General features: G+C 44.5%; 1 protein-coding gene across 2 annotated transcripts; it reads left to right on the forward strand.

Annotated features, from left to right (window-relative positions):
* Positions 1-54: 54 nt before the first annotated feature.
* Positions 55-25677, forward strand: LOC307089153 (anthrax toxin receptor 2-like). 2 transcript variants are annotated; one of them, XM_079755282.1, is made up of 18 exons: positions 55-439; positions 1089-1160; positions 1830-1901; positions 2158-2239; positions 2437-2541; positions 2887-2955; positions 3665-3706; positions 3837-3917; positions 4967-5027; positions 5706-5807; positions 8683-8752; positions 9157-9235; positions 18851-18946; positions 19460-19513; positions 19929-20024; positions 22527-22700; positions 22805-22885; positions 23425-25677. In XM_079755282.1, the coding sequence occupies exons 1-18, from the start codon at positions 330-332 to the stop codon at positions 23461-23463; spliced, it is 1485 nt and encodes a 494-aa protein (XP_079611408.1). In that variant the 5' UTR covers positions 55-329; the 3' UTR covers positions 23464-25677. The 2 variants fall into 2 exon arrangements, with proteins under 2 accessions (XP_079611408.1, XP_079611409.1); XM_079755283.1 differs by lacking the exon at positions 3665-3706.
* The last annotated feature ends 1850 nt before the right edge of the window (positions 25678-27527 follow it).

Consider the following 27527-nt stretch of genomic DNA (forward strand, 5'->3'; position numbering starts at 1 on the left):
CCAATCCACACCCTCATGGACAGCTGACTCTCCAGCGCCCTGCCTATGGACTCCCTGCCCCGACCGCGGTGGAGCTCCGTGGACCGAACAAGTGCTTCCCGCCGGACGTCCTGCAACACTCCGCGTCCCCCGTCCTGCCCTGTGATTGGCTAAGCCTCTGGACCGAGGAGGAGGGGGTCAGGGTTCATAGCCCGGGCTGCCTTTAAAACCGTTATTATCTGTTTATTATCTCCGTTGGATATGATGAATCGCTGTCAGTGTTCGCGGGTAGCTCTCTTGTGGGGTAGAACAGTATAGTTCATATATTATCTCCGTGTTATTCCTACGCTATGGACGGGATGTTGTGCAAAGCGTTGTTTTTACTGTTGGTGGTCCTGTTGTGTGGAGCGCAGGAGAAGTCCTGCGACGAACCGCTGGATCTGTACTTTGTCCTCGACAGGTGAGTGAGAGGTCCTCACCACAGTTCAGTCCTACTGCGTGCGTGTTGGACTAATGTGTGTGAGTGGGAGAGCGTGGGTGCGTGTGTGTGAGAGAGAGTGCGCGTGCGTTGCAGAATATCCTAATATCCAGCGTTCCAACCTCTGCACGATTGAAGTACTCCACAGAGAAAGCGAGTCCTTGTATGGCTGTGTTGAGCTCTGTTTGGATCTCCCCTTTTTCGGTCCCCCTACAGCTTTCACCCACCCTATGTTAATTTAGGCGTCCCTGTCCAGCGGGAGATTGATGGATGTCTGTGTCGTGAAGGCTGTACCACCTATTTCGTCGTGGCTTTCAATCTGTTTCGTCATAAAGGACCAAAAATCAGTGACAACATTGATGTCTTGACGGTCTCTCTCTCTCTCTCTCTCTCTCTCTCTCTCTCTCTCTCTCTCTCTCTCTCTCTCGCTCTCTCTCTCTCCTCTGAAGCGGGATTTCCCCCCTCGGTTCTTATCTAGTGTGAAAGAATGTGTAAGAGTGAAAGATGTGTCATTGTTTGAGTCAGTGTGTGTAGTGTCACTAAGTGTGTAGTCTGAGTGTAATAGTGGAAGTGTGTGTAGTGTGTGCGGTTGACCCTGGTTGTAGTAATGTGTTGTGTTGTGTTCTGTCAGGTCTGGCAGTGTGTCTGGACACTGGGATGAGATTTATGGCTTCGTTAAGAACTTGACCGACCGATTCACCAGGTAGACCTCTCTCCTCTCCTCTCTCCTCCTGTCCTCTCTCTTCCCCTCTCCTCTCCTCTCCTCCTCTCCGCTCTCCTCCTCTCTTCTCTCCTCCTCTCCTCTCTTCTCTCCTCCTATCCCCTCCTCTCTTCTCCCCTCCACTCTTCTCCTCTCCTCTCCCCTCCTATCCCCTCCTCTCCTCTCCTCTCCTCTCATCTCGTATCCTCCCGTCCCCTCTCCTCTCCTCTCCTCTCCTCTCTTTTCCTCTCCTCTCCTCTCCTCCCCTATCTTCTCTCCTCTCCATTCTATCACTTTGTGTTCTGGTTCCTATAGCAACCCTCTCTCGGTCCAGGTGTTGTTTACAGACTTCTTTGTAGCTCCTTGATGTCAACTGTATACTGTGCTTGCTCTCAGAGGTTCATTTTTCGTCAGAGCTTTACTTATTTACCCTTTATCAAACTATTTATTTACACAGTCCAGTTATCGTCGATATTTTCGTTATTCAGTAACTAACAGTCAAGGTCTGCATCGCTCACGAAATGCATTGCAAAGAATTCAACTGAAGAACAGACTCTTTGTTCAGCTGAAATAACCAGTGTCTGTATGCGTGCGTGCTTGTGTGTGTGTGTGTGCCTGCATGCGTGTTTGTGTGTGTGTGTGTGTGTGTGTGTATGTGTGTGTGTGTGTTAGTCCCAGGCTGAGGCTGTCCTTCATCGTGTTCTCATCCAGTGCGCGTGTAGTGCTTCCTCTGACTGAAGACAGGTATCCCCATCCTCCTCGTCATAACACTCTTCCTCATTTTAAAGTTCTCTCCTCACACATGTTCCTGCTAAAATGTTGCTCCTCCTCATCATCATCATCATCATCATCAACATCATGTTTTAAACACCTCTCCATGTGGCATTACGACCACCATTCAGTGTACTGTGTACGTGTAGTTAATGCTAGTGATCTCTGCTGGTTTACTATCATATTCTGAGGTTGGTCCATAGCCGTGTTATTATGTTCTGCCTGGCAGGTCTCAGATCGAGGAGGGTCTGAAGGTTCTGAGTGAGATCAAACCAGCTGGAGAGACCTTCATGCATGTCGGGCTGGAACAAGTACGAGGACATGTACCTTTATACTGATGACCATTAAAGTTACTACTAATATAGTATCGGCTGTTTGGCACTTGTTTGGATTATTCTGTTTGTCTTTGTGTAGATTTGTTCATTACCCTAAATGTCCTCATGTAGATCTGGCATAAGCATGGCCAGTGTGTTGATGGTACTGATTGATTCATTGATTGATCGATCAGGTGCACAAGCAGATAAAAGGAAAAACAGACGTCTCGTCCTCCGTGGTCATCGCCCTGACCGACGGGAAACTGGATCCTTACATCAACGAGCTCTCTATCAAAGAGGTACACACACACACACACACACACACACACACACACACACAGTTTTATAAGCTCTATCAGAGAGATACACACACACATACACACCCCTACAAGCTCTATCAGAGAGGTACACACACACACACACACACACACACACACACACACACACACACACAACACACTCCTTTGAGCTCTATTAGAGAGAGAGAGAGACACACACACACACACACGCACACACACACAAACACACACACACACACACACACCTCTACAAGCTCACTATTAGAGAGGTGCCCTCGCAGGCCCCCTCACTCCCACATAGGTCATCATGGAGGGAGTATGACTGTGTGTATGTGGTTGTTGCAGGCTGACAAGGTCAGACGTCACGGGGCCATGGTTTACTGTGTGGGGGTCATGAACTTTGACCAAAGTCAGGTACTCAATTTCATTGTTCGGAATGTGTGTGTGTGTGTGTGTGTGTGTTGTCCCCTGTTTGGGTGTTCATCATTATATTCTTCTGGAGGATGCTGCAGCTGATCTCTCCTCAATCTCGACTTTAATGGACCTTAACGCTGCTGGGAGTTCCCCATAATTGCCTCAAAATCCCATTAGTTGCTGTGGTTATGGCCTGCTGCTGCAGCAAGTACAGGAAGTACAGCCAGGGAAATACATTAGACAGGCACAGGATTGTCAGTGAATTCATTCGGAGCTGATGCTTTGGTTTCAAACGATGTCCTTCTATCACCGACGGCGTGTGGATATACTGAGACTCCCCTCCTAGCTGACCAATAGGGTTCAGCGCTCCGTGGAGGAAATGATCCCATCGTGTTCTGATTAGACGTGCGCTCCTACTTCCTGCTTCCTGTCACCAGGCAGCAGATCAAGGTTCTGGGCGGAAGCCACAAGCCGGAGCAGATCTGCCCCAAACGATTAATTCTCTCTCTGGCTCAGCGAGGACGCCACGAAAAACAGCAAACAAAACACACCACAAACAAAACACCACCAAGCACTCATGTTATATTATGTCTTTCTAAATGGGATCTACATACTTGCATGCAGTTATCTATAGTGTAGAATCCTAGATGTTACCGAGACAGCAGGAAAATATACATTTTGTTAGTTTGTTTCATTCATTCTTTTGTAGGTTCTTTCTTTTTTCGTTCTTCCTCTCTCCATCCCTCCACTCGTGAGTTCAATTCCATTTAAAACAAAATAATATTTATTTGAGAACGACAACATTCATTGGTTCATTGAGCTATCGGAGTAGAAGGCAGAGAACTGTCTGAGATCTGGCGTGTCGTCCATGTTGGTCCCAGCTGGTGGAGATCGCCGACGGACCGAATCACGTGTTTCCTGTTCTCAACGGCTTCCACGGCCTCGGAGACGTCGTTTCCACGGTGAGCAGTGATTACATCACAGGATATGTCTTCCAGCCAATATATACATATAACACATATTTATAGTGTTGTGTGTTGCATGCGTGTTATGTCACATGGTAGTGGGATGTGATGTGTAGTGGGATGTGATGTTGGATGTGATGTGATATGGTAGTGGGATGTGATGCGGTAGTTGGATGTGATGTAGTGGGATGTGATGTGGTAGTGGGATGTGATGTTGTAGCCGGATGTGATGGGTAGTGGGATGTGATGTGTAGTGGGATGTGATGTGATACTGGGATATATTGTGGTAGTGGGATGTGATGTGTAGTGGGATGTGATGTGGTAGTGGGGTGTGATGTGAAGTGGGATGTTATGTGGTAGTGGGATGTGATGTGATGTGGTAGTGAGATGTGATGTGTAGTGGGATGTGATTTGGTACTGGGATGTTAAATGGTAGTGGGATGTGATATGGCAGTGGGATGTGATGGGGTAGTGGAATGTTATATGGTAGTGGTATGTGATGTGTTAGTGGGATGTGATAGTGGGATGTTATATGGTAGTGGAATGTGATGTTGTAGTTGGATGTGATGTGGTAGTGGGATGTGATGTGGTAGTGGGATGTGATGTGTTAGTGGGATGTGATGTTGTGGGATGTGATGTGGTAGTGGGATGTGATGTTGTTGTGGGATGTGATGTGATGTGGTAGTGAGATGTGATGTGTAGTGGGATGAGATTTGTTACTGGGATGTTAAATGGTAGTGGGATGTGATATGGCAGTGGGATGTGATGTGGTAGTGGAATGCGATGTTGTAGTGGGATGTGATGTGGTATTGGGATGTGATGTGGTATTGGGATGTGATGTGGTAGTGGGATGTGATGTGGTACTGGGATGTGATGTGGTAGTGGGATGTGATGTGTAGTGCGATGTGATTTGGTAGTGGGATGTGATGTGGTAGTGGAATGTGATGTTGTAGTGGGATGTGATGTGATGTAATAGTGGGATGTGATGTGTAGTGAGATGTGATTTGGTAGTGGGGTGTGATGTGATGACTCTAGTATATGACCAGGTTCTGGACCAGTCGTGCAGACAGATCTTCCGGATAGAGCCTACCAGTGTGTGTATTAATGGTGAGACACTGTACACTGTTCCGATACCCATACTTCCATGAGTACACTTAAACGTAGCATACTATCCACACTCACTAAGTGCGCTGATTTTCGGATGTCAGTGTCGTTCCGAATTGAATACTCTGTGGTGCACTAACCGGAAATTATGATCGCGACTGCTGCTGCGTCTCCTCCCCCGCAATAAACATCCCGCTTTGAACGGTGAACTCTTTACACATAGTAGCTATAAAAAGCTATAAAAGCTATAAAATTACAAAATGAATCCATTAATGCAGGCTATGTGGAAAATGCTCCGACGTTGGCTCAACCTCGCGCCGCCTCTTCCGCTACGTAGCTAAGATGGCTGCCGTTGAGTACGAAAAGTGTGCATCGATCCACACCTGGCGGTTTGACCGTTTAGAGTACACCATCCGGGTCTTTTCAGTACACTTCTTTTCGCCCCGATCTTAATTGGAACGCCCTACGTCCTCAAAAGGTATAGTGATTATGGATAATATGGATATTGGAACACAGCACATGTTAATAAGCTTTTGTTAAGGACGCAGTCTAATCCACTTGTAGAAACAGGTGGATCAGAACAGGAAATTGCATTAACGTTGAGTAAACATAGTCTCTCTGTTTGGTTTTCTCTCTTTCTGTCTCTCTCCCTCCCCCTCCCTCTCCCCCTCCCTCTACCAGAGTCCTTCCACGTTGTGCTGGGAGGGAGTGTTGTTAGTGGAGCCAAGAGAACCGAGGCAGCTGCTCGCTTCTGCCTTCTCACCATCAACAAGCTCCCCCCTCGTAAGTATAGACACCATGAGGTCATACATCACCAGTAAGTACAGACACTGTGATGTCATACACCACCCGTAAGTACAGACACTATGATGTCATACACCACCAGTAAGTACAGACACTGTGATGTCATACACCATCCCTAAGTATAGACACCATGAGGTCATACACCACCAGTAAGTATAGACATTGTGATGTCATACACCACCCGTAAGTACAGACACTATGATGTCCTACACCACCAGTAAGTACAGACACTGTGATGTCATACACCAGCAGTAAGTACAGGAACGGTGATGTCATACAGCACCCGTAAGTACAGACACTGTGAGGTCATACACCAACGACACCGTGATGTCATATACCACCAGTAAGTACAGACATTGTGAGGTCATACACCACCAGTAAGTACAGACACAATGTCATACACCACCATTAAGTGCAGACACTACAATATCATACGCAACCCTAGTAGGATGTCATACAGCACTTTGTGCAATGTATATGCTACTAGAACTATGATGTTGTACAACAATTTATATGATACATACACTCCCCAAGTTTGATGTCGTACACCAACAGGACTGGGATGCATGCAACACGACTCAATGACTGCACATCTTAAAGCCAGTAGCTGTTCTGGAGCCTAGCTCTACTAATAATGTGTAGTAATGTTACGGTCATGTGTACAGTAGGTCTCTCTGGTCTTCACTGTAATGTAACTGTCATGTGTACAGTAGGTCTCTCTGATCCAACTGTAATCAAATGGTCATGTGTACAGTAGGTCTCTGGTCTAACTGTATTGTTACGTTCATGTGTACAGTAGGTCTCTCTGGTCTAACTGTATTGTTACGTTCATGTGTACGGTAGGTCTCTCTGGTCTAACTGTATTGTTACGTTCATGTGTACAGTAGGTCGCTCTGGTCTAACTGTATTGTTACGTTCATGTGTACAGTAGGTCTCTACTGTAATGTTACGTTCATGTGTACAGTAGGTCTCTCTGGTCTCTACTGTAATGTTACGGTCATGTGTACAGTAGGTCTCTCTGATCCAACTGTAATCAAATGGTCATGTGTACAGTAGGTCTCTGGTCTAACTGTATTGTTACGTTCATGTGTACAGTAGGTCTCTCTGGTCTAACTGTATTGTTACGTTCATGTGTACAGTAGGTCTCTCTGGTCTAACTGTATTGTTACGTTCATGTGTACAGTAGGTCGCTCTGGTCTAACTGTATTGTTACGTTCATGTGTACAGTAGGTCTCTACTGTAATGTTACGTTCATGTGTACAGTAGGTCTCTCTGGTCTCTACTGTAATGTTACGTTCATGTGTACAGTAGGTCTCTCTGGTCTAACTGTATTGCTACGTTCATGTGTACAGTAGGTCTCTACTGTAATGTTACGGTCATGTGTACAGTAGGTCTCTCTGGTCTCTACTGTAATGTTACGTTCATGTGTACAGTAGGTCTCTCTGGTCTCTACTGTAATGTTACGTTCATGTGTACAGTAGGTCTCTCTGGTCTCTACTGTAATGTTACGTTCATGTGTACAGTAGGTCTCTCTGGTCTCTACTGTAATGTTACGTTCATGTGTACAGTAGGTCGCTCTGGTCTAACTGTATTGTTACGTTCATGTGTACAGTAGGTCTCTGGTCTCTACTGTAATGTTACGTTCATGTGTACAGTAGGTCTCTCTGGTCTCTACTGTAATGTTACGGTCATGTGTACAGTAGGTCTCTCTGGTCTCTACTGTAATGTTACGTTCATGTGTACAGTAGGTCTCTCTGGTCTCTACTGTAATGTTACGTTCATGTGTACAGTAGGTCTCTACTGTAATGTTACGTTCATGTGTACAGTAGGTCTCTCTGGTCTCTACTGTAATGTTACGTTCATGTGTACAGTAGGTCTCTCTGGTCTCTACTGTAATGTTAAGTTCATGTGTACAGTAGGTCTCTCTGGTCTCTACTGTAATGTTACGTTCATGTGTACAGTAGGTCTCTACTGTAATGTTACGTTCATGTGTACAGTAGGTCTCTCTGGTCTCTACTGTAATGTTAAGTTCATGTGTACAGTAGGTCTCTCTGGTCTCTACTGTAATGTTACGTTCATGTGTACAGTAGGTCTCTCTGGTCTCTACTGTAATGTTACGTTCATGTGTACAGTAGGTCTCTACTGTAATGTTACGTTCATGTGTACAGTAGGTCTCTCTGGTCTCTACTGTAATGTTACGGTCATGTGTACAGTAGGTCTCTCTGGTCCAGTGGAGAATGAGGCTCATATTAGATCAAAATAAACTGCAGCCAGCCGCCAGACAGCAGCCTGTGTTCTGAGAGAGAACAAAGGAGTCATTATGAGGCGGGTGCGGCTGCTGGAGGGCCTGCGATGTGATTGGTCTAATTTGGCGGGAGAGGACAGGAAGTCCCGGTCACTGAGCGGTCACTCAGTCGAATGTTTCTTGTTTACAAAATATGTTATTTATGTGCTTTCCTCAGATGCACCATCTGAATGGTCAAACATTCAAGTCGAAACTATTCAGCAAACACAGAAACTTCCAGAAGAATCAGTAGGAGGAGAATCAGAATGTGTTCCTAATGCCCAATCTCATCCATGTTTAAGACATGTTGTTTTCTCTCTCTCTCTCCCCCCCCCCCCCTCTCTCTCTCTCTCTCTCTCTCTCTCTCTCTCTCTCTCTATTTCTCTCTCTCTTTCCCTCTCTCTGTATCTCTCTCTCCGTCTCTTTGTCTCTCTCTCTCTCTCCCTCTCTCTCTGTCCCTCTATGTCTCTCTCGCTGTCTCTCTCTGTATTTCTCTGTCTTTTTTTTCTCTTTCTCTCTCTCTCTCTCTCTCTCTCTCTCTCTCTCTCTCTCTCTCTCTCTCTCTCAAAGAGAGGGTAAATATGATCACCAATGGTGACCATTTACTGTGTGCAGCTCCCGGACTGCAGAAGCTTAGCGAGTAAGTATGCACACACGCACGCACGCAAGCACGCACACACACACACACACACACACACACACACACACACACACACACACACACACACACACACACACACACACACACACACACACACACACACACACACACATAATGGGGGGAGTGTGATAAGGGCTGTGTATAAACAGCCTGGGTGGTCTGTGGGGGTCTATTAGCAGATCAGTTGTTTTTCTGGACTACCTGGGCTGGCTTTGTACCCAGTACTTCAAAAAACCTTCATCTTGCATCAAGTACTGATGTATTGATCAGCCTAATGTATTTACATACTTTAAACAGATCTTTAGATGTATTGATCAGCCTGATTTATAAATATTAACAGATTTATAGATGTATTGATCAGCCTAATGTATTCATATTAACAGATCTATGGAAGTATTGATCAGCCTTAACGATGGAGAATCCTACATCACCAGTCCCTTCATCATCCACGCAACCGCATGTGTAAGTAACGCACAACTAGTAACAACACATTCTAACTTATTCATATCAAAGTAAGAATACCAAGCAAGACACTTATTTATCGAACTGATTGCATTTCTGCATTAAACTTAGCTTTGTAGACCGAGACTTCAACGATAGGTCAAAATATGTATATGCGTTTGTATTCTGTACTAGTGCTGTGCTGCCACTAGCTACAAATTTTCTAACAACTAATCTTTCGCCAAATTTTTTGATTAGTTGGTTAATGCAGCGTTTGTTATTTCATTGTGTCAATTTTTATCTTTCACTAAACTGAAGAGCCGAAACATAAAATAACTTAAATGTGCCGATAATGAATCGCGCTGAAAGCAGGCAGGCACGCAGCTATGCTGCTTGCGTTTACACTTGCGTGCATGGCGGAACATTACTTCCAAAGTCTAAGTGGCCTGTTTAACATTCAAAGACAGTCATTGTACTTCTCAAGAGTTAATACTACAGACTCGCCGATAAGTAAACATAGTATATAAAACATGTTTTTGAAGCTGTTTGCTGGAAATAGCTTTTAGGAAATAAAATCTCAATAGTATCTAGCTGCAGCCCCGGAGAACAATACCCTGGCGCGACAGAACCATAGATATATATAGAACACCAGTGTTCTATATATATCTATGGACAGAACACCCAGGCGGGACGGAAGTACTGTGGCTGGACGGAAGTTATCTCCGATTATTTTTTTATAGACGAATAAACGTATTTATTGCTTGAATTAACATAAAGAAATAAAAAAATATTTAGACATGCTAGTAACCATTTTTATATATTAAAAAAGTTTTAACGTTATTTAGACAAATACCTCAGGATTTTTCTTTTGCGTTATTAAACTTATTAGACCAAAAAATTTACATAATAAAACCGTATTATGACATGTCAGTAACCATTTTTATAGCTTAATTTTTTTAAATGTTATTTAGACAAATAAACTAATTTAGTGTGTAGACAATTATTTAATGGAATTGAGTGTATTATACACTTATTATACATTATACTCATTAAGTAATTGACCATTATAATTAAGAAATTGTTTTAATATGTCTAATAGAATCAAATTAAATTTCTTGTTAAGTATATCATCATAATTTGATATAAATATACATTGAAGAATAACCACACCAAAGTTTCCTCACAATTTATTTAACAAATAATCTACAGAAGCTTAAATATGTAGCTTCTTCATGCTGACTGCCATCAGCAGTCATCAACGTCATTCACTTCTCTTAATCGCTTCAGTCTGAAGACTGGTGGAAGTAGTCCAACCGCCATTTGTTTGGCCTCCTCCGTGAAGTGTGCGAACCTTCTGCCGTGCCTGTATATATAAAGAGAAATGATTGTAGGAATTATACATATGGTTGGCCAGGGTGTTGTTCTCCGGGGCTGCAGCTGGACACTAAAAATCTTGCCTACTGCTATTCCCCTCTGTTTCAGTCCCTTTCAGAATGTGCTCTTTCTGGTGTCTGTAGCTTTAAATGCAATTGAGCTGCAGCCCATTGCCGTCTGAACAAAAATAAATAGGCGGTCAATTGTAAAACAACTAGGTGACTATAAAATTGGCGTTGACATATTTTCATGGTCGATTACGTAGACTAAGTCGACTAATTGTGGCAGCACTATAAGGTACATTTATTATTTTTACATTACATTAATATGACAAAACTGTTTTCCATTTACTGGAAAGCCTCTATTTTCACCTCTTCCACTATTTTGTCTTCCTCTAAACAACCACCAACCCCACAGCACCACCACACACCCCTCCACCTCCTCCGCCAGCATGTAGTTGCTGTTCAAGGCTGTGAAGTTCTTTATGTGTTCATAAACAGGTTATGTGGGCCAGCTCTATACACTGTATATATGCTGCCAGGCTTGACTGATTCATTTGTAGGATTTTGATTCCTATTGCATTAATATTTTACCTGGGAGGTCATTTGAAAACATAGCAGACACCACAAACATTCCATGTCATAGATGTTTGGAATATACTTGTATGACTGACAGATTGAGGTCATTGAATGGATCATTTTGATTGTAATGGCCCATATTGATGAAAGAATGTTTAAAAGTTTTGAAGGACATGACAATTTCACTGAAAATCAGTTTTGTTCAGCAGGTCATGTGCCTGTGGTTATTGCTCAAACTGTAGACAAGTTTACTTGAACACATGTGCAATTTGCTGAAATGTAAAAAAAATCTGAATCTGGTGTGAACAAGTAACTCCTTGTTCAGAGATTTAAAATGATTGTTTTGAAAATAAACATTCTCATTGGAGAATCGAGCCAAAGTGATTCAAACTGTGATCCAACAAGGGGAATCAGGGACACATCTTCTTAGGGACACGCAGCTCTGTAGCAGTAAACTGCCGTGCCGACGATTCCGACATGTTCTCCAAACATTCGTCAAACACTTCAAGCAGCATATGTGTTGATAATTGAAGGGTGTAATGTTATCTGAGATAAGGGTGGATTGCTCGATCCACAGCGGGACTCTTGTAAGGAGTAGTGCAGGCAGAGATTGGTTTCAGGGTCTTTATGTAGATACAGGTACATACAGGATTAGGGATGTCAAATGTGTGTGGTATCTGCAATGTAACCAAAATGCAACCAGATATAAGTACATAAATGAACTGGCTACAACAATGAAATAATAAATGATTTACAATGCTCCAAATGAGCGCATGTGTAATGGCCGTGATCTGAATGCAATCGCGGCTGCGATGTGAAAGTTGCGCAACACTTGAACAGGTGGAACTTATTGACACAACATTAACATATAAGTGAACTGTACTGTTCTTACTTTTTGTATCTACAAAATCAATATAAATATCAAAGAATGACTCACTTGGTCAAGAACGCACATGCACACTTGCTCCATGTTACGTGGTGGAACGAACTAGTATAATGCGTGACTGCGCGTCAATGTTTACTAGGGGTGGGAAAAAAAATCGATTCTCCGATGCATCGCGATTCTCTCTAAATCGATTCGCTCTCGATGCAGATAATTTAATAATCGGAATTTTAAAAATTACATTTGTTCGCCTTATGCAACATTTTGTTCGCCTGCTGAAGAGCGCTTCAGAAAACTCCTTTCTGCATGCCGGTTCTCGTCCATACGCGCCGCACACGTATAGACTGCGCATGCGCTGCAAACACAAGCATGACTGCGAATTGTTTATAAACTTTAAGTAGAGACAAAATGGCTGAGAGCATCAAACCTTTACGACCTGCACCGGCTTCTTTAAAAGCTCCCGTATGGCAGCATTTTGGGTTCTATGAGGTAGATGGGGAGTTGGACAAGACCTACACCATGTGTAAGGAGTGTAGAAGTCAAATTAAATACTTCGGCAATACAACAAATCTGTGAAACCACATTTTGCGATTCCACTCGGAGTTGGGAGAAAAGGGACCCGGTCCTGATGGCAGCCAGAGGACAATTGAACAGGCAGTGGCACAGCTGCCACCGAACTCAGAAAGGGCCAAACGGATTACAAAATCCATTGCACAATTTATTGCAATGGATTTAAGACCATACTCTGTCGTGGAGAACAAGGGTTTTCGGGAGATGGTGCATACTCTGGAGCCGAAGTTCAGTATCTTGTCGGCGATTCTTCACAGACACCGCAATCCCTACACTCTACGCTGAAACCAAGGGTGAAGGATGGCTATAACATGCGATGCATGGACATCAATTGCCACGGTGTCCTACGTTACCATAACTGCGCATTTCATCAACGATGAGTGGCAGCTAGTGTCACTTGTGCTCCAAACAAGAGCAATGTACGAGAGTCACACGGGTGCAAATGTGGCCGGCTTGTTGAAGAAGGTAGCAGATGAGTGGCATCTGAATGACAACGACTTAGTTTTAGTCACAGACAATGCTTCTAATATGGTCGTTGCTGGCCAACTTGGAGGATTTGTGCACTTGAGATGTTACGCCCACACCTTGAATCTGGCTTGTCAGCGAGCGCTCAAGTTGCCTGCGCTGTCTAAGCTCCTGGCGAGGATTAGACGCATCGTTACATTTTTCCACCGCAGCACCGTCGGCGCGTACCAGCTGGAGGAGAAGCAGAAGCTACTTGGTCTGCCGTGTCACAAACTGATAACAGACGTCAGCACCAGGTGGAACAGTGCATATGAGATGGTGGATCGTTTTTTGGAACAGCAGCCGGCTATCTGCGCCGCTTTACTCTCTCCCCAGGTGAGGGAAGGAGAAGCTGATCTCTGTACTCTCACTGAGACAGATGTCTCCAACGCAGAGGATGTAGTTAGGCCCTAAAGGCAATGAAAGATGCTACTACACTCATATCAGAGGAGAGCAGCACCACAGTGTGTTTGATTGCCCCACTGCAAGCTCAACTCTTCCAGGAAATGACGGGCAACATTGCAGAATCATCAATTACCCGCAAGATAAAGCAGACCATCAACGCGGACCTCAGCAAAAGCTACAACTCTGACCTAAAGAGAGGAGTCACTTCGTTCAGCTTCTGCTCTAGACCCGAGATTCAAGGGAATGCCTTTCCTTTCTGAGGAGGATATAGAGGAGACATTTGGAAGAGTTGTTGCTGAGGCTGCATCACTTGAGGTAAATAATGCTATTTTATTGTAACATTGTACGATTTTCAAGATTTACCATTTCCTGTATGGAATTATAAAATTGTACAACATAACACACAATTAAATTACAATATTGAACAGATAGGTAGCCTCATAAATGTATGTTGTTTTTTTAAATGTGGTTAGGATTGGAGATATTGACATGATATGGAAATATGAAAATGAGGCCGCTGTGGTAATCTGTTCTTATTGTGTTTACCTACAGCAACAGGTGAGAGTGGAAGATGAGGAAAGCCAGCCCAACATAGAGGACACCCACACCACTGAGGAGCAGAACCAAAGCTGCCCCCTCTTTGCAAAACCCCTGTCCTCCTAAGAGACGAGCTTCATCCTCTTTGTTGGAGAATCTGCTGGGGAATACCTTCGCTGGTGCCACAGCTCAGCACCCCATCTCTGCCTATGCTAAAGTTGAGGAGGAGGTTAGAAAGTTCTGTGGTGGTCCACCAATTCCTCTCTCTGAGGACCCCTTCAGCTGGTGGAGAAAGAATGAGGCGCTGTATCCCCTGCTTTCCAAGTTGGGCAAGCGATACTTCTGTATTCCGGCAACCAGTGTATCTGCAGAAAGAGTCTTCTCTACTGCAGGGGATATTGTAACTGCCCAACGGAGTACACTCACACCAGAGCATGTCGACCAGCTTACATCATCCACCAGTTATTAAGCACTTCTACTGTTACTGTTTGTTTAATAAGTTTGCACTTCCATGGTACTCTGCCATTATTTCATTGTAGCACTGTTATATTTCTGTTTACTTTTCTTCCTCATATTGCACAGTGTTTTTATATAGCTGAATTCCAAGCCATACTTTTTGCACAATGTTTTGAAATGCAAGCGGCATACAATTGTGTAGCATAGAAAATGCAAGCTGCATTGATTATTGCAATGTTCAAAGTCATATTTGTGAAAGAAAACCTTTTCCCTAATAATAAATATTAGAGAAGGTAATTCATCTGTTGATTGTCTTTAATGATCACAAAAGTAGGAAGTAATGAGCCAACAATGAGGAGCAAACTCAGATGTATATATATATTTTTGAAAATCACACATGGAAATGTTCAAAAATAATTATTGCATCGAGATGCATCGAAAATCGGTCTAGAATCGAATCGTTGACCTCTGAATCGGAATCGAATCGAATTGTGAGGTGCCAAGAGATTCCCACCCCTAATGTTTACCAAAGGAAAAGGACCCCACCTAGTGGTAAGGGCGCATTACTATCTGCCTGACAGAATTACAAAATCAGACAAATACATACGGGAATTCAGAGCAATATGCGTCAAGCCGTCATCCACTTGCATAAACAGAACTTACGGTTTAGAACAACCTTCAAAATAAGGGGGGGGGGGGGGGGGGGACAACGTGAGGATCAGGGTCCTGAAGAGACGTGTTTGTTGGGGTTAAGCTGTGTTACGGCTGGATGTACGGCGTGGTCACGGCCAACAGTGACCGGAGATAACCGTTGTATTTGCCAAATAAAGAGCAGGATTGCAAGCCAGACATCGCCACCTTATTCAACGCTGCACCACCGTGGGGTGAGCGTTACACTGGTGTCAGAAGTTAAAAGCGACGGACTGGTTTTTCTCCGGTGTTCGCCATTAGCCTAGCCGGCTAGCGGACCTACCACGAGGTGCCACTGTTTGTACTGCCAACGGACATGGCGCACGGGAGTGGAGCACGGCTGAAAGTTAAGGAGGAGGAGAGCTACAGTTTTGACGTGCGGAGGGTCTGGCGACGGAGTTTGAGCGCGCTGCGGAGACCAAGGCCCGCTTGAGGGAGACGGCAAGGCGCATGGCAAATGACGCGGGAATGAGTTCCACCAACCCCCGACAGAGCAGAGGACATGACGGAAGCTTCGTCGCTGGCACGTCGGCTCCTCCAAAGTATGACAGCAGAGAGTCTGCGCAGCCTGTGTGGCAAAGCGGCGGTGCCTATACTTGCCGGGCCCCATGTAAAACACCAAAGTAAGGCAGGGCAGACTGGCAGGTGTTTCATGCCCCAACTGTTGTCACAAGCTGCAGGCTGGTCGGAGGATGATAAAGCGCTACAGCTAGCGTTATGCCTTACAGACGACGCACTGGCATGCCTGTTACTGCTCAGCCCAGAAGAACGAAATAATTATGAGGCTCTTGTTGGGGCTCTACAGAGACGTTTTGGACATTGTTAACAGCCCGGTCTCCTACGCTCTGAACTTTCCAACAGACGCAGGCGGCCTGGAGAGCCCCTCCGTGTGTTAGCTAATGACATTGAAACTCTAGCCAGGAGGGCTTATGCCCACATGCCCCTGGCGATACAGGCGGAGCTCGCCAGGGACCAGTTCATCCAAGCCATAACCCCCAGGGGGCTGCGCATTCAGACCCAGCTCGCTCATCCCCGCTCCATACAAGAGGCTCTGGAACTGGCTCTAGAGTGAGAGATTGTGGAGGGCGGGACCATGGAAGGCAGCCCTGAGGGGAGTGGTCCTACGGTGAGCACCGCTGCATGTACTGATACAGCCCAAGTAAAGCCTGCATGGGTGGCTGAAATGACTGTACTAATACAGGCTGTCTCCGTGCATTCACCGCAAAGTGCCACACGGCCTCGCCAACGCCCCCTGGTCTGTCTAGGGATGCGGACAGCCTGGCCATCTCCTCAGACAGTGCTCCAAGCATTCCAAAGACCAGGGAAATGGCCCGGGGCCCATATAGATGGGACGTGTCAGCATGGTGTCCCATGTTGTTGCAGCGAAGGATGGAGGAGCCCAACAGCACTCCACAGCCGCCCCCCCCTGCACCACCTGCTGCAGAAGGACAGGGACTTCACCTGGACGCCACAGTGCCAACAAGCCTTCAACTCCCTCCAGAAGGCAATGACGGAGGCCCCCATCCTTACCCCCCCGGACCCCGGGTTAGAGTTTACTCTGGACACGGATGCCCGCGACGTAGGAATGGGTGCAGTGTTGGCTCAGGCGGGGCCAGAGGGAGAGAGAGTGGTGGCGTATTGCACGCGGCTACACAGGGGCACACAAGCCCTATCGAAGCCCAATTTCCCCTGCACATACTTCCCCAGAGACAGTGACTAACCCCCCTGTTCACATCTCTCCTTCCCCCTTTCCACCACAGACACCTTTCAATGCAAAGACACCTTTCACCCACCGGTCAGAAGCGCCTGCGTCCCCCACGCCACCGCGGAGACAGGGACATCGGCCGGCCCGTTTCAGAGACTTTGTGTAGTCCCTCGAGACGAGGGACTTTGTTGGGGGGGAGCTGTGTAACAAGCTGGGTTAATGTGGTTCTGTTATTATGCGTTCAGCAGCTATGCAAATGTTCACATGTGTTGGGTTATGTACTAATGTTATTAATAGAGGCTAATGGGGGATTGTCTCGCGAGGGGGGGGGGGAACAACGTGAGGGTCAGGGTCCGGAAGTGACGTGTTTGTTGGGGTTAAGCTGTGTTACGGCTGGATGTACGGCGTGGTCACGGCCAACAGTGACTGGAGATAACCGTTTTATTTGCCAAATAAAGAGCAGGATTGCAAGCCAGACATCGCCTCCTTATTCAACACTGCACCACTGTGGGGTGATCGTTACAATATTATATGAGGCACAAAACAGATCACACTCAACATGTGCTGACTTATTAAACTTAATAAGCATTGTTCCCGCTTTAGATCCCGTACCTGCAAAATGCATAATTAGCAGTTTAATAAAGGATTTATTAACCTTAATAAGCATAAAAAATTCGTAGTAAAGTTTTAACAATGACATAATAGGTAAGTTAGTAAGACTCAATAAATAGGTTTGTAATGCTTTTTATTAACAACTATAAACAACTCAGACTATTATTAATATTATTGAGCAATCAAAAAATAGTTAACATGTTTTTTATAAGTGCTTATAAAAGTCTTATAATATCACAATAAACATGTTTATTATGTTATTATTAACACTTATAGATAGTCTTATTAACACCAATTAATGTTAATATGCATATCATAAGTGTCTTATTACCTATTAACAAAGGCTTATTTCAAGGAACTTAATATAAAGCATTACCTAATTTCCTTCCCAGAGTGTTGATGATGATGTTGATGATATCAAGTGGGACACATCAGAGCTCTGAAATGATACACAAATTAGTCCGACCTGTAATTCCGGGTTGGACAACCGTTCCATTCGTCTTAAACCAGTCCCAGCTGGTTATTTCTGAGTTGTTGAAGGGGTTATCATTGTGAATGACCCCCATTACGCTATCAATGAAGTACACATCAAACCACATCAACCCCCCCCCCCCAACAGCACTTCCTGTTAGCAGAATTTCCTGTCCAACCTACTTCATATTCATCATGGATATTTGGTATCCGCAAGGTTGCTAGTTCGATCCCCGGCTCCTCCTAGCTGAGTGTCAAGGTGTTCCTGAGCAAGGCACCTCACCCCAAATGCTCCAGACGAGCTGGCTGTCACCTTGCATGGTTGACACCGCTGTCGTCGGTGTGTGAATGTGTGCATGAATGGGTGAATGTTAGGCAATATTGTAAAGCGCTTTGGGTAGAAGTGCTATATAAATGCAGTCCATTTACCATTTACCAAATAAATTTAATTATGTACCTTGGACACATACTGTAATCTCTTCTCTAATCTACAATGATTACATGAAGCAAATGTATCTACAATCACAAGCTTTTCAAAAACAAGTGTTGTGTAGTTTACTGCTTTATTTTAGACTCTTTCCAATCCTTCTGTGTATGTATCTAAATGTGTGCGTGCGCATGGTTTCATAACCTGACTAAACATGGTATCCTACCAATTTTCTGTCTGTAAATGTCTATATAATGTTTTATATTTAATGTTGTTAAATGTGTTTGTTTGTTTGTGTCTGTGTGCTAACTGTGTGTTTGTGTGTGTGTGTGCGTGCGTGTGTATGTGTTTCTGTGTGTGTGTGTGTGTGTGTGTCTCTGTGTGTGTGTGTGTGTATGTGTGTGTGTGTGTGTGTGTTCTCCAGTCCAAAGGGATTTGGGTTCTATGGCTGATCTTGGCTCTGTTGGCTCTGCTGGCACTGGCTGTCTTCTGGTGGTTCTGGCCGCTCTGCTGCACCGTGGTGAGTATGTGTGCTTGTGTGTGTGTGCGTGCGTGTGTGCGTGCATGTGTGCGTGCGTGCGTGCGTGTGTGCGTGTGTGCGTGTCATTGTGAAAAGCCACTCAGAAAGCTCAGATGGACTACAAGTCTACATGAACATATGTCAGTTTACTTTAAGGAGTTACAGACCAAAATATTAATAATATCAGTAATGTATGATTTAGTTATATTTGCTTAGAATGTAATAAAAACACAAGCTGCTGCAAAGTGCCATGACATACGACAGCATGTAGCTAAGTAGTCCAACATGAAGGCTTTGATATGTACAGCCATGTAATTCTAGATCAGCAAATTGGAAAAAAACTTCATTCATTTAGCACTTCTCCTGCAAAACTGCGATACATTTCTGAGTTTGGAGTGAGAGAGAAAGATAAGAGATGGATCAGAGAGGCAGATAGAGCAACATTGAGACACTGCTTTAGCTCAGCTAAGTGCTTGTATCAGTATGACATGGAGTCATGTGATCATGTGTCAGGTGATCCGAGACCCTCCTCCGGCCCGCCCCCCTCCTCCTCCTCCCCCTCCACCCGTAAGTACTCTACTCATAATAATACTATGTTACCTATGAATAATATATTCTTACTTGAATAGATTATTCAAGTACCCCCTTACATCTGCTTGGCATACCCTAGGGTACATATTCCCCCAAGGTAACAGGTACCCGCTAAGGTACAGTTAAGTTTACCCCAGGGGGTACCTGTACCCCTAGGGTACACATACCGGATAGGGTACACATACCACCTAGGGTACACATACCGCCTAGGGTACTCATACCACTGGGGTACAGGTACACCCTGGGGTAAACGTACCCCCTGGGGTAAACATACCCCCTGGGGTATATCCCTAGGGGTCTGTTACCCTAGGGTACAGGTACCCCCTAGGCTATGCTCCCTGTGGTGACTGTACTGGGTCAGGAGTGGTGTTAACAGCCTGGTTGTGTGTAGGAGCCGGAGGACGACGCCCTGCCCAGACACAGGTGGCCCCAGGTGGACGCCTCGTACTACGGCGGCCGCGGCGCCGGGGGCATCAAGCGCATGGAGGTCAGTCCACACCTGACCTCACTGATAACGACACATTTCAGAAAAACACGTGGGACAAAATGTAATTTAAAGGCTGATTTTATTTAAATAGGCATATTGGTGAGGGCTTAAAGGAAAGGTGAGTTCATAAGAAGACATAACTGATGTCCTGATGGAGAGATGTAATATCTGGTATTAAAATTGGAATTTCAAGATGAGCTTGGATAAGATAAGATGCAGTGTTGGGGGTAACGCGATACAGAGTAACGCGTTACAGTAACGATATTACTTTTTTGGGTAACGAAGTAAAGTAACGCATTACATTTAAAATATCGGTAACTACACTATTTTACTAGACTATACTAATGCGCTTTCCTGCGTTACCGAATCCGTGTTTGCCTGCGTGTAAAGTTCTGATCTGTTGTGGTGCGTGCATGCGTGCTGCCTGTGTGTCTGCAGCGCCTGCTTGCCCCGCACGTTGCCATAGCGATCAATTTGAGTGACGTAGCTGCTTGTGCGAAGGAGTGTTCAAGTGTTGGAGCGCAGAAGCAGGTTACACAGAAAGTAGATAGAGATCTGAGATCACTATTTTGGATCTTTGTATACAATGTGTTGAAGTGTAAATAAAGCTCTTTTCACTTGTTCATCATGTTCACCGTTTTAATTGTAGCACAATAAAAACTAAGCAGGCAATGAACAATGAACTTCCCTGCAAAAATATAATTAAAATATATTAAAATAGAAAGTGCATATCTTAGTAGACAATATTTTTAGAAAGAGATGCTGCTGCGCTTTCTTTGGCTCATAGTTGCAGTACTCTGCCTCTCCGGCGCGGACGCACTCACATGAAACAAACAAACGCGTGGCACGCTCTCCGTCTCAGTGGAGTAGGAGGAGGAGCTTGTATGCGCATGCTGTGAGCGTGACAGCGATAGAAAAAAAAAATAAATGAAAAAGAAAATGAACGCCTCACCACTACGACTCGGTTCCCATCGTTCATGTTAAAGAGCCGTTCAATAGATTCGGTACGTTCGTGAACGTCTCAACTCTAACAGAAAGAAAGTCTGGTTGCAGGGTTCATTGTAGAAGACATGCTAGATAAAATACTAGATAAAATACCCGCGACTCGCAAGCCAACACCCGACAGGGAGACATTTTCCCATTACCTGAACAAGTGTTTTACCGACATGGAATCGAAGCTCAAAATAATTTTCGAATCCTCCCTGGATAATATGTCCACCACCGCGGACATTTTGTCTGCAAACAACAAAAGCTACTTAGGAATGACGGTGCACTGGATAGACAGCATTACTTTAAAACTTGAGAAGGCTGCTCTTGCCTGCAAGAGGGTGAGAGGAAGACACACTTACGATGTCATAGCTTGCAAAATAGATCAGGTTCATTCATCCTTTGGACCACATAAAGTAACAGCGTGTGTCACCGCCGCTTAAGTGCATTTCTGTTTTAATTGTATGGGATAAAGTGACCTTTTTATATTTTTCATTGACCACTTAATTTTTGTTCTCATGTTTCCCAAAGCCTGTGTTCTGAAACTTGTGTGTTGCTACTGATTGACGAAGTAGTGAAGTTACTTTTCAAATGTAGTAACTAGTAAAGTAATCTCATTACAATTTACAGAAGTAACTAGTAATAAGTAACTTATTACTTTTTTTGAGTAACTACCCCAACACTGATAAGATGTAAGGTAAGGTAAATAAGTATTAGTTATTAGTATTAGTAACCATGGTAGCTCCTGACATAAATCGATGTGATTGTGTCCTAACAAGAGGGCTCTGGTTGTGTCAATATGGATGTGAGTGCGTCCTAACGAGAGGGCTCTGGGTGTGTCTGTGGAGCAGAGTGCGTCCAAACGAGAGGGCTCTGGGTGTGACTGTGGAGGTGAGTGCGTCCTAACATGAGGGGTCTGGGTGTGTCTGTATGAAGGTTAGTGCGTCCTAACGAAAGGGCTCTGGGTGCGTCCGTGTGAAGGTGAGTGCGTCCTAACATGAGGGCTCTGGGTGTGTCCATTTGGATGTGTGTGTGTCCTACATTGAGGGCTCTGGGTGTGTCTGTGGAGGTGAGTGCGTCCTAACATTAGGGCTCTGGGTGTCTCCGTGTGAAGGTGAGTGCGTCCTAACGAGAGGGCTCTGGGTGTCTCCGTGTGAAGGTGAGTGCGTCCTAACGAGAGGGCTCTGGGTGTCTCCGTGTGAAGGTGAGTGCGTCCTAACGAGAGGGCTCTGGGTGTCTCCGTGTGAAGGTGAGTGCGTCCTAACGAGAGGGCTCTGGGTGTCTCCGCGTGAAGGTGAGTGCGTCCTAACGAGAGGGCTCTGGGTGTGACTGTGGAGGTGAGTGCGTCCTAACGAGAGGGCTCTGGGTGTCTCCGCGTGAAGGTGAGTGCGTCCTAACGAGAGGGCTCTGGGTGTGACTGTGGAGGTGAGTGCGTCCTAACAAGAGGGCTCTGGGTGTCTCCGCGTGAAGGTGAGTGCGTCCTAACGAGAGGGCTCTGGGTGTCTCCGTGTGAAGGTGCGCTGGGGCGACAAGGGTTCCACGGAGGAGGGCGCCCGCCTGGAGAAGGCTAAGAATGCTGTGGTGACCATGCCTGACCAGGTGGACGAGCCCATCTTACCCAAACCCCCGCCCAGACCGCCTCCTGAATACATCCCCCCGGTAGCGTCCCGGTGGTACACTCCCATCAAGGTGGGTGCCGATGACAACGTGGAGGCTGGGATGGGTCTGAATGATGCCTTTGTTCGTTGTTGGCCCAGGTCATGGTCACACAAACCTCCCCTTCTCTGTCCCAGGGCCATATGGACGCGCTGGGGGCATTGTTACGGCGACAGTATGATAGAGTGGCCATCATGAGACCCTCATCCCAGGACCAGGTAAGACTGACCCTGACCTATGACCCCCCCCCCCCCCCCCCCCCTGGTCAAACCGTGCCCTACAACCTCTGGACTAGCCCTGTCCTAGCCAAACCATAACCCTTATCCAACCTACTGTAGAACAAAGTGTTATCCTTTCACCGCTGGCAGTCGTACCAAGGATAATTTGTGGTTATAGTTTTGACTCCCGGTGCAAAGGTTCTTGGTTCAAGCCCCAATGCTATGACCTACTTGCAGGCATCATAGAGGAAGAAACCCAGACCCATCAGAACCTTCTGTCAATGCTTTGGATAAAAGTGCCTACTAAATGAATGACTGAAAGGCAACCAAACCAGTGCCTTTCAACTTGGAGTCACCCCCATAACTCCCTCCCTGACCCACTAGCTAACCCCTTACCACGTCACAGTATGATGACTGTGGATCTGAATATTAATATAGTGAGAAACACATAGTAAACACATAGTAATCATAAAACATGTCCACATTATGTTATGACCTATATCTGTTTTATGAATGAATCCAAATGTTTGTTGTTACAGGGACGCTGCATCAACTTCACCAGAGTGCAGCATCAATAGAGAGACCAAACAGGACAGTAGGGGAAAGAGACAGTTACAGGGCAATAGGAGAGAGAGGCTAAGATAACCTGTTAGTGGAGAATACTGAGAGTGGACAGACGGAACGGTTAAACGATGGCAGTTACACTCTCTCGCACGCGCACACACACACACACACACACACACACACACACACACACACACACACACACACACACACACACACACACACACACACACACACACACACACACACACACACACACACACACACACACACACACACAAACACACACACGCACACACACACAAACACACACACATTCAAAAACACACAGCTTCATAGAAAGGGTTTTAAAGGCTATTTTCAAAATGAACATTTGCCTCCTCAAACAGATATAGACGATGGTTGTGTGTAAATGTCTGTTGGTAAAAGTGTTACTTTTATCTGTTCAGAGACGCTATTGATCTTGAGTCTCAAACTTGAAGTTCAACATACAGCTACCAGTAACGGTGGTAGCAATCTGAAGTTACATACTGATATGAAGAAAACTGATTCACAAAGAGCTAACTGTGGTAGCAATCAGGGTTTTATTTGCTTAAAAGTCTATATTGTTGACTGGTCCTGGTTAAAATCATGTATCCCAAATAATTCTTCTTTTAGAGTTTACCATTTGAAAGGTAATATAAATTCAAATAAAAATGTATAAAATAATAAATATAATTCTTATTTTTTTATCTGATAATGTCAATGAGGAATGTTTTTTTTCTGAAATCTGGTGTCCTCACTTGAGGTGCTGTTGTAAAATGACTTTAAAGGTTATGCACAGGGTGCTTCATTTGTAAATAACTCTCTGCTACTTTCTGTTTTGTGGTTCTGTGGTTTGTTCCTGGTTTCACATTTTTTCCTCAACCGCTTTGGATGATTTCTGGAATGAGAGTATTTTTTTCAAAACAATACATTTTAATTTCTAAACAATTATTTTCTTGTACGCACCAAAATAAGTACCACCAATGGTGGTGCTGGTGGTGATGTTGTTGTTGGTGGTGGTAGTGATGTTTGTGGTGGTGGTGGTGATGTTTAGTTTTTCATTCACATATTTTTATTCACAACAAATTGCTAAAGAAATATATTTACTGTAGAGGCACATACAGGAATATCATTTTTTGTGTACTACAGTATTGACCTTTCCAAGTAAACCTTTACCTCCTGCTGAAAACTGCATCTCTAAAGCTCAGTTTGGTACACATTAGCGTTCAGCTAGAAATTACTGACATTATTGTATAGCAGTAAGCAGTCAGTGTCAACTAATTAGCTTTGTTATTAGGGGTCCGAGCAGCAAAGCTGCTTGGCCCCTATTGTTTCTGTAACGTTTTTCTTTTTCCTCAAATTCTGTAAAAGTCATATTGCAGCCTATACCGTAAGTCGAAAACTTTTGAAATTTTCAGGTATGGTTACCAATAACCTCCTCTACCCATGAACCCAAATTTGTGGTACTGCACCCAAAGGTGGCGCTATCAACCACAACTTGACCAAACACCCACACATTAACTCCATTAGCGCCAAAAGTGGTACAAGCTGCAAACTCGGCACACATGTACCAGGTGAGTGTGGGACTATATGGTGTTAAATTCATAGCAATAAGGAAAAAGACGGCAGAGATATACATTTTAGAGTGAAATACATGCATATCTCTGATGTTTAAACAGCTCTAACATTGCGTCAAAATCGAAAATGGCTAAAAAGGGTAGATTCCATAGTATACCCATGCCAAAATAAAAATTGGATGCATTTGTTTGAAGTTGTCTTCTTGAACCGCGGCCATTCTGCAATGCAGGCTGGGCCTTAAAGCGGTACACACGTAATTTAAAAAAAAGCCAGTTTGACACTGGATTTTGACACAGTATTATGGCGAGCAGCACGATAAGGATGAGACGGGAGTCCAGGTTAAACGGTTATGCAACTCTCGTGCCCCTTACACCGCAAGACTCCGAGAGTTGCCTTTATTGTACGCACACCGAACATAACAGAAACAAGGCACACCTGACCAACACACACAAAACTCACTAATGGTCGCGATCACACTACACATCACACAACAATGGAACTACACACAATTAATCCCCCCCCTCCCCCCATAACAAACAACCACAAAGTAACCCAGGGGGCCCCGCAAAGGTCCAAACCCCTATGACAGTTGAACCCCCCAGAATCCCTTGCGCGACCTCGTAGGAGTCGCCACAGTATGCTTTAGAAACATGGTTGGTGATTGTTTTGATATGTTAACTTCCGGTAAAGGGTTACTGTTAGGGTTAGGCCTTAGGGTTAGGGTTAGGGTTAGGCCTTGTTTTGATATGTTAACTTCAGGTAAAGGGTTAGGGTCAGGCCTTAGGGTTAGAGTTAGGCCTTAGGGTTAGGCGCTAGGGTTAGGGTTAGACCAGGGTTAGGGTTAAACCAGGCATTAAAACTGGTTTATGCCTTAAACCAGTTTTTAAGGCATACAAATGCCATGTTACCATACCGACCAAGCTCACCATACCTCCACGTACGGAAGACATCTATTTTTCAAAATATAGGGTTAGCGTTAGGGTTAGGCCTTAAGCTTAGAGTTAGGGTTAGGACCCCTTCATGGTTGCTTGCAACTATATTTATTATTATTATTCCGACACGTTTGACTTACACAGCCTAAACCGCTCGCACACTTTTTATGAAACTTACTACAGCTGTAGAGGCTGACTTTAGATTAACAGAGAACAAATATTGCACTTATCGGCCCAAAGGTGGGGCTATAGCAACAGTCCAAATATGCAAACTTTGAACAAACATATCTCATAACCACTTTGACGTAGAGTCATGAAACTTTGTTTACACATGCATATCCTCATGTTAAACAAATATGCCTCAAGAACCTATGACTTTATTTGGATAGATTTACGACTATCTTGAATTTAGTTAAAAACATTTAATTCCCTAAGGATCCTACATTTTTAGACATAGGCTACAAAAATCCTTTAGCACATATCATCTATGGACCAATTTCTTCAATCTGACATGAAGTGTCAATCAAGCTTAAAGCACCCAGGAGCCATTGACTTCTAAAAAGGGTGTAGTTTAAAACGCGTAAAAACTTAAATGCTTACATAAACATCAAAATGAACTCCTATGATCTTGAGTCCAATACAAACGGTTTTCAAAATCAAATTCTGAACAAGATAGTCAACATATTACCAATTAGGGCGTGGCATCGAAATGGGCGTGGCCTGTGACTAAAATCACCACAGTTCATAGACGGAATGTTCTATTGCGGCGGTTGGAGACCAAAGTTCCAACTGCTCAAGTAAAATGAAGCAGAGGCTCAAAATCGTCCAAAATTAACTTAATGCTAAAAGGCAAGGTTAACTTAAACCAATCCTCATCAAACTTGGTGTAGTCAAAGAAACATGGGTCAAGATGAACCCCTCCAAATTGCATCCATATCGGGATGTTGGTAGCGGTAAAACTGAAAATGCAACCTCTCCAAATTGTAACCACATCAGGCGATAGGGGGAGCTATATCAATTAACTGAAAACGCAGACTTTGGACGGACATATTATCTGAACTTTTTCTTCTACAGTCATGAAATCCGGTAGACATTTGTATTTCCTCATGTTCAGCAAATGTTCCAAGGACACCCAGAACCTGTAACAAAATGGTGGCCGGACGTCCAAATTAGCCCAATATATGATAGGTGACTAAAGGTGGGGTTAACTTGAGTCACTAATCACCAAACTTGGTGTATTTAAAGAAGCATAGGTCAAGGTTAACCAGGCTAAAGTTCATCAAAATAGGATTATAGGGTGCACTAAAGCGATCAATTGAAAACTTTAAAGACCGTACGTCAGCCTTTTGCCGTACGGTCATGAAATTTTGTTCACCCATCAACAGATCCAAGCTGAGTTTATTCCAGCGTTATCAACCGTATGCAAACACAAACGTCTTAATTGCCTGCGTCAGGGTCTTAATGGTCTGACAGGGTCTTATTGGTCTGCGTCAGGGTTTTAATGGCCTGTCAGGGTCTTAATGGTCTGACAGTCTTATTGGTAG

This window comes from Pollachius pollachius, assembly GCF_949987615.1.
Source record: "Pollachius pollachius genome assembly, chromosome: 18".
NCBI classification, from domain to species: domain Eukaryota; kingdom Metazoa; phylum Chordata; class Actinopteri; order Gadiformes; family Gadidae; genus Pollachius; species Pollachius pollachius.

What these genes read in the sequence shown, in the direction of transcription:
- LOC307089153 (XM_079755282.1), top strand. Translation starts at nt 330, where the DNA reads ATGGACGGGATGTTGTGCAAAGCGTTGTTTTTACTGTTGGTGGTCCTG. An exon ending in ACGAGCTCTCTATCAAAGAG is followed by an intron (nt 2,542 to 2,886) that starts GTACACACACAC and finishes TGGTTGTTGCAG; the next exon opens with GCTGACAAGGTCAGACGTCA. An exon ending in GGTGGTACACTCCCATCAAG is followed by an intron (nt 22,701 to 22,804) that starts GTGGGTGCCGAT and finishes TCTCTGTCCCAG; the next exon opens with GGCCATATGGACGCGCTGGG.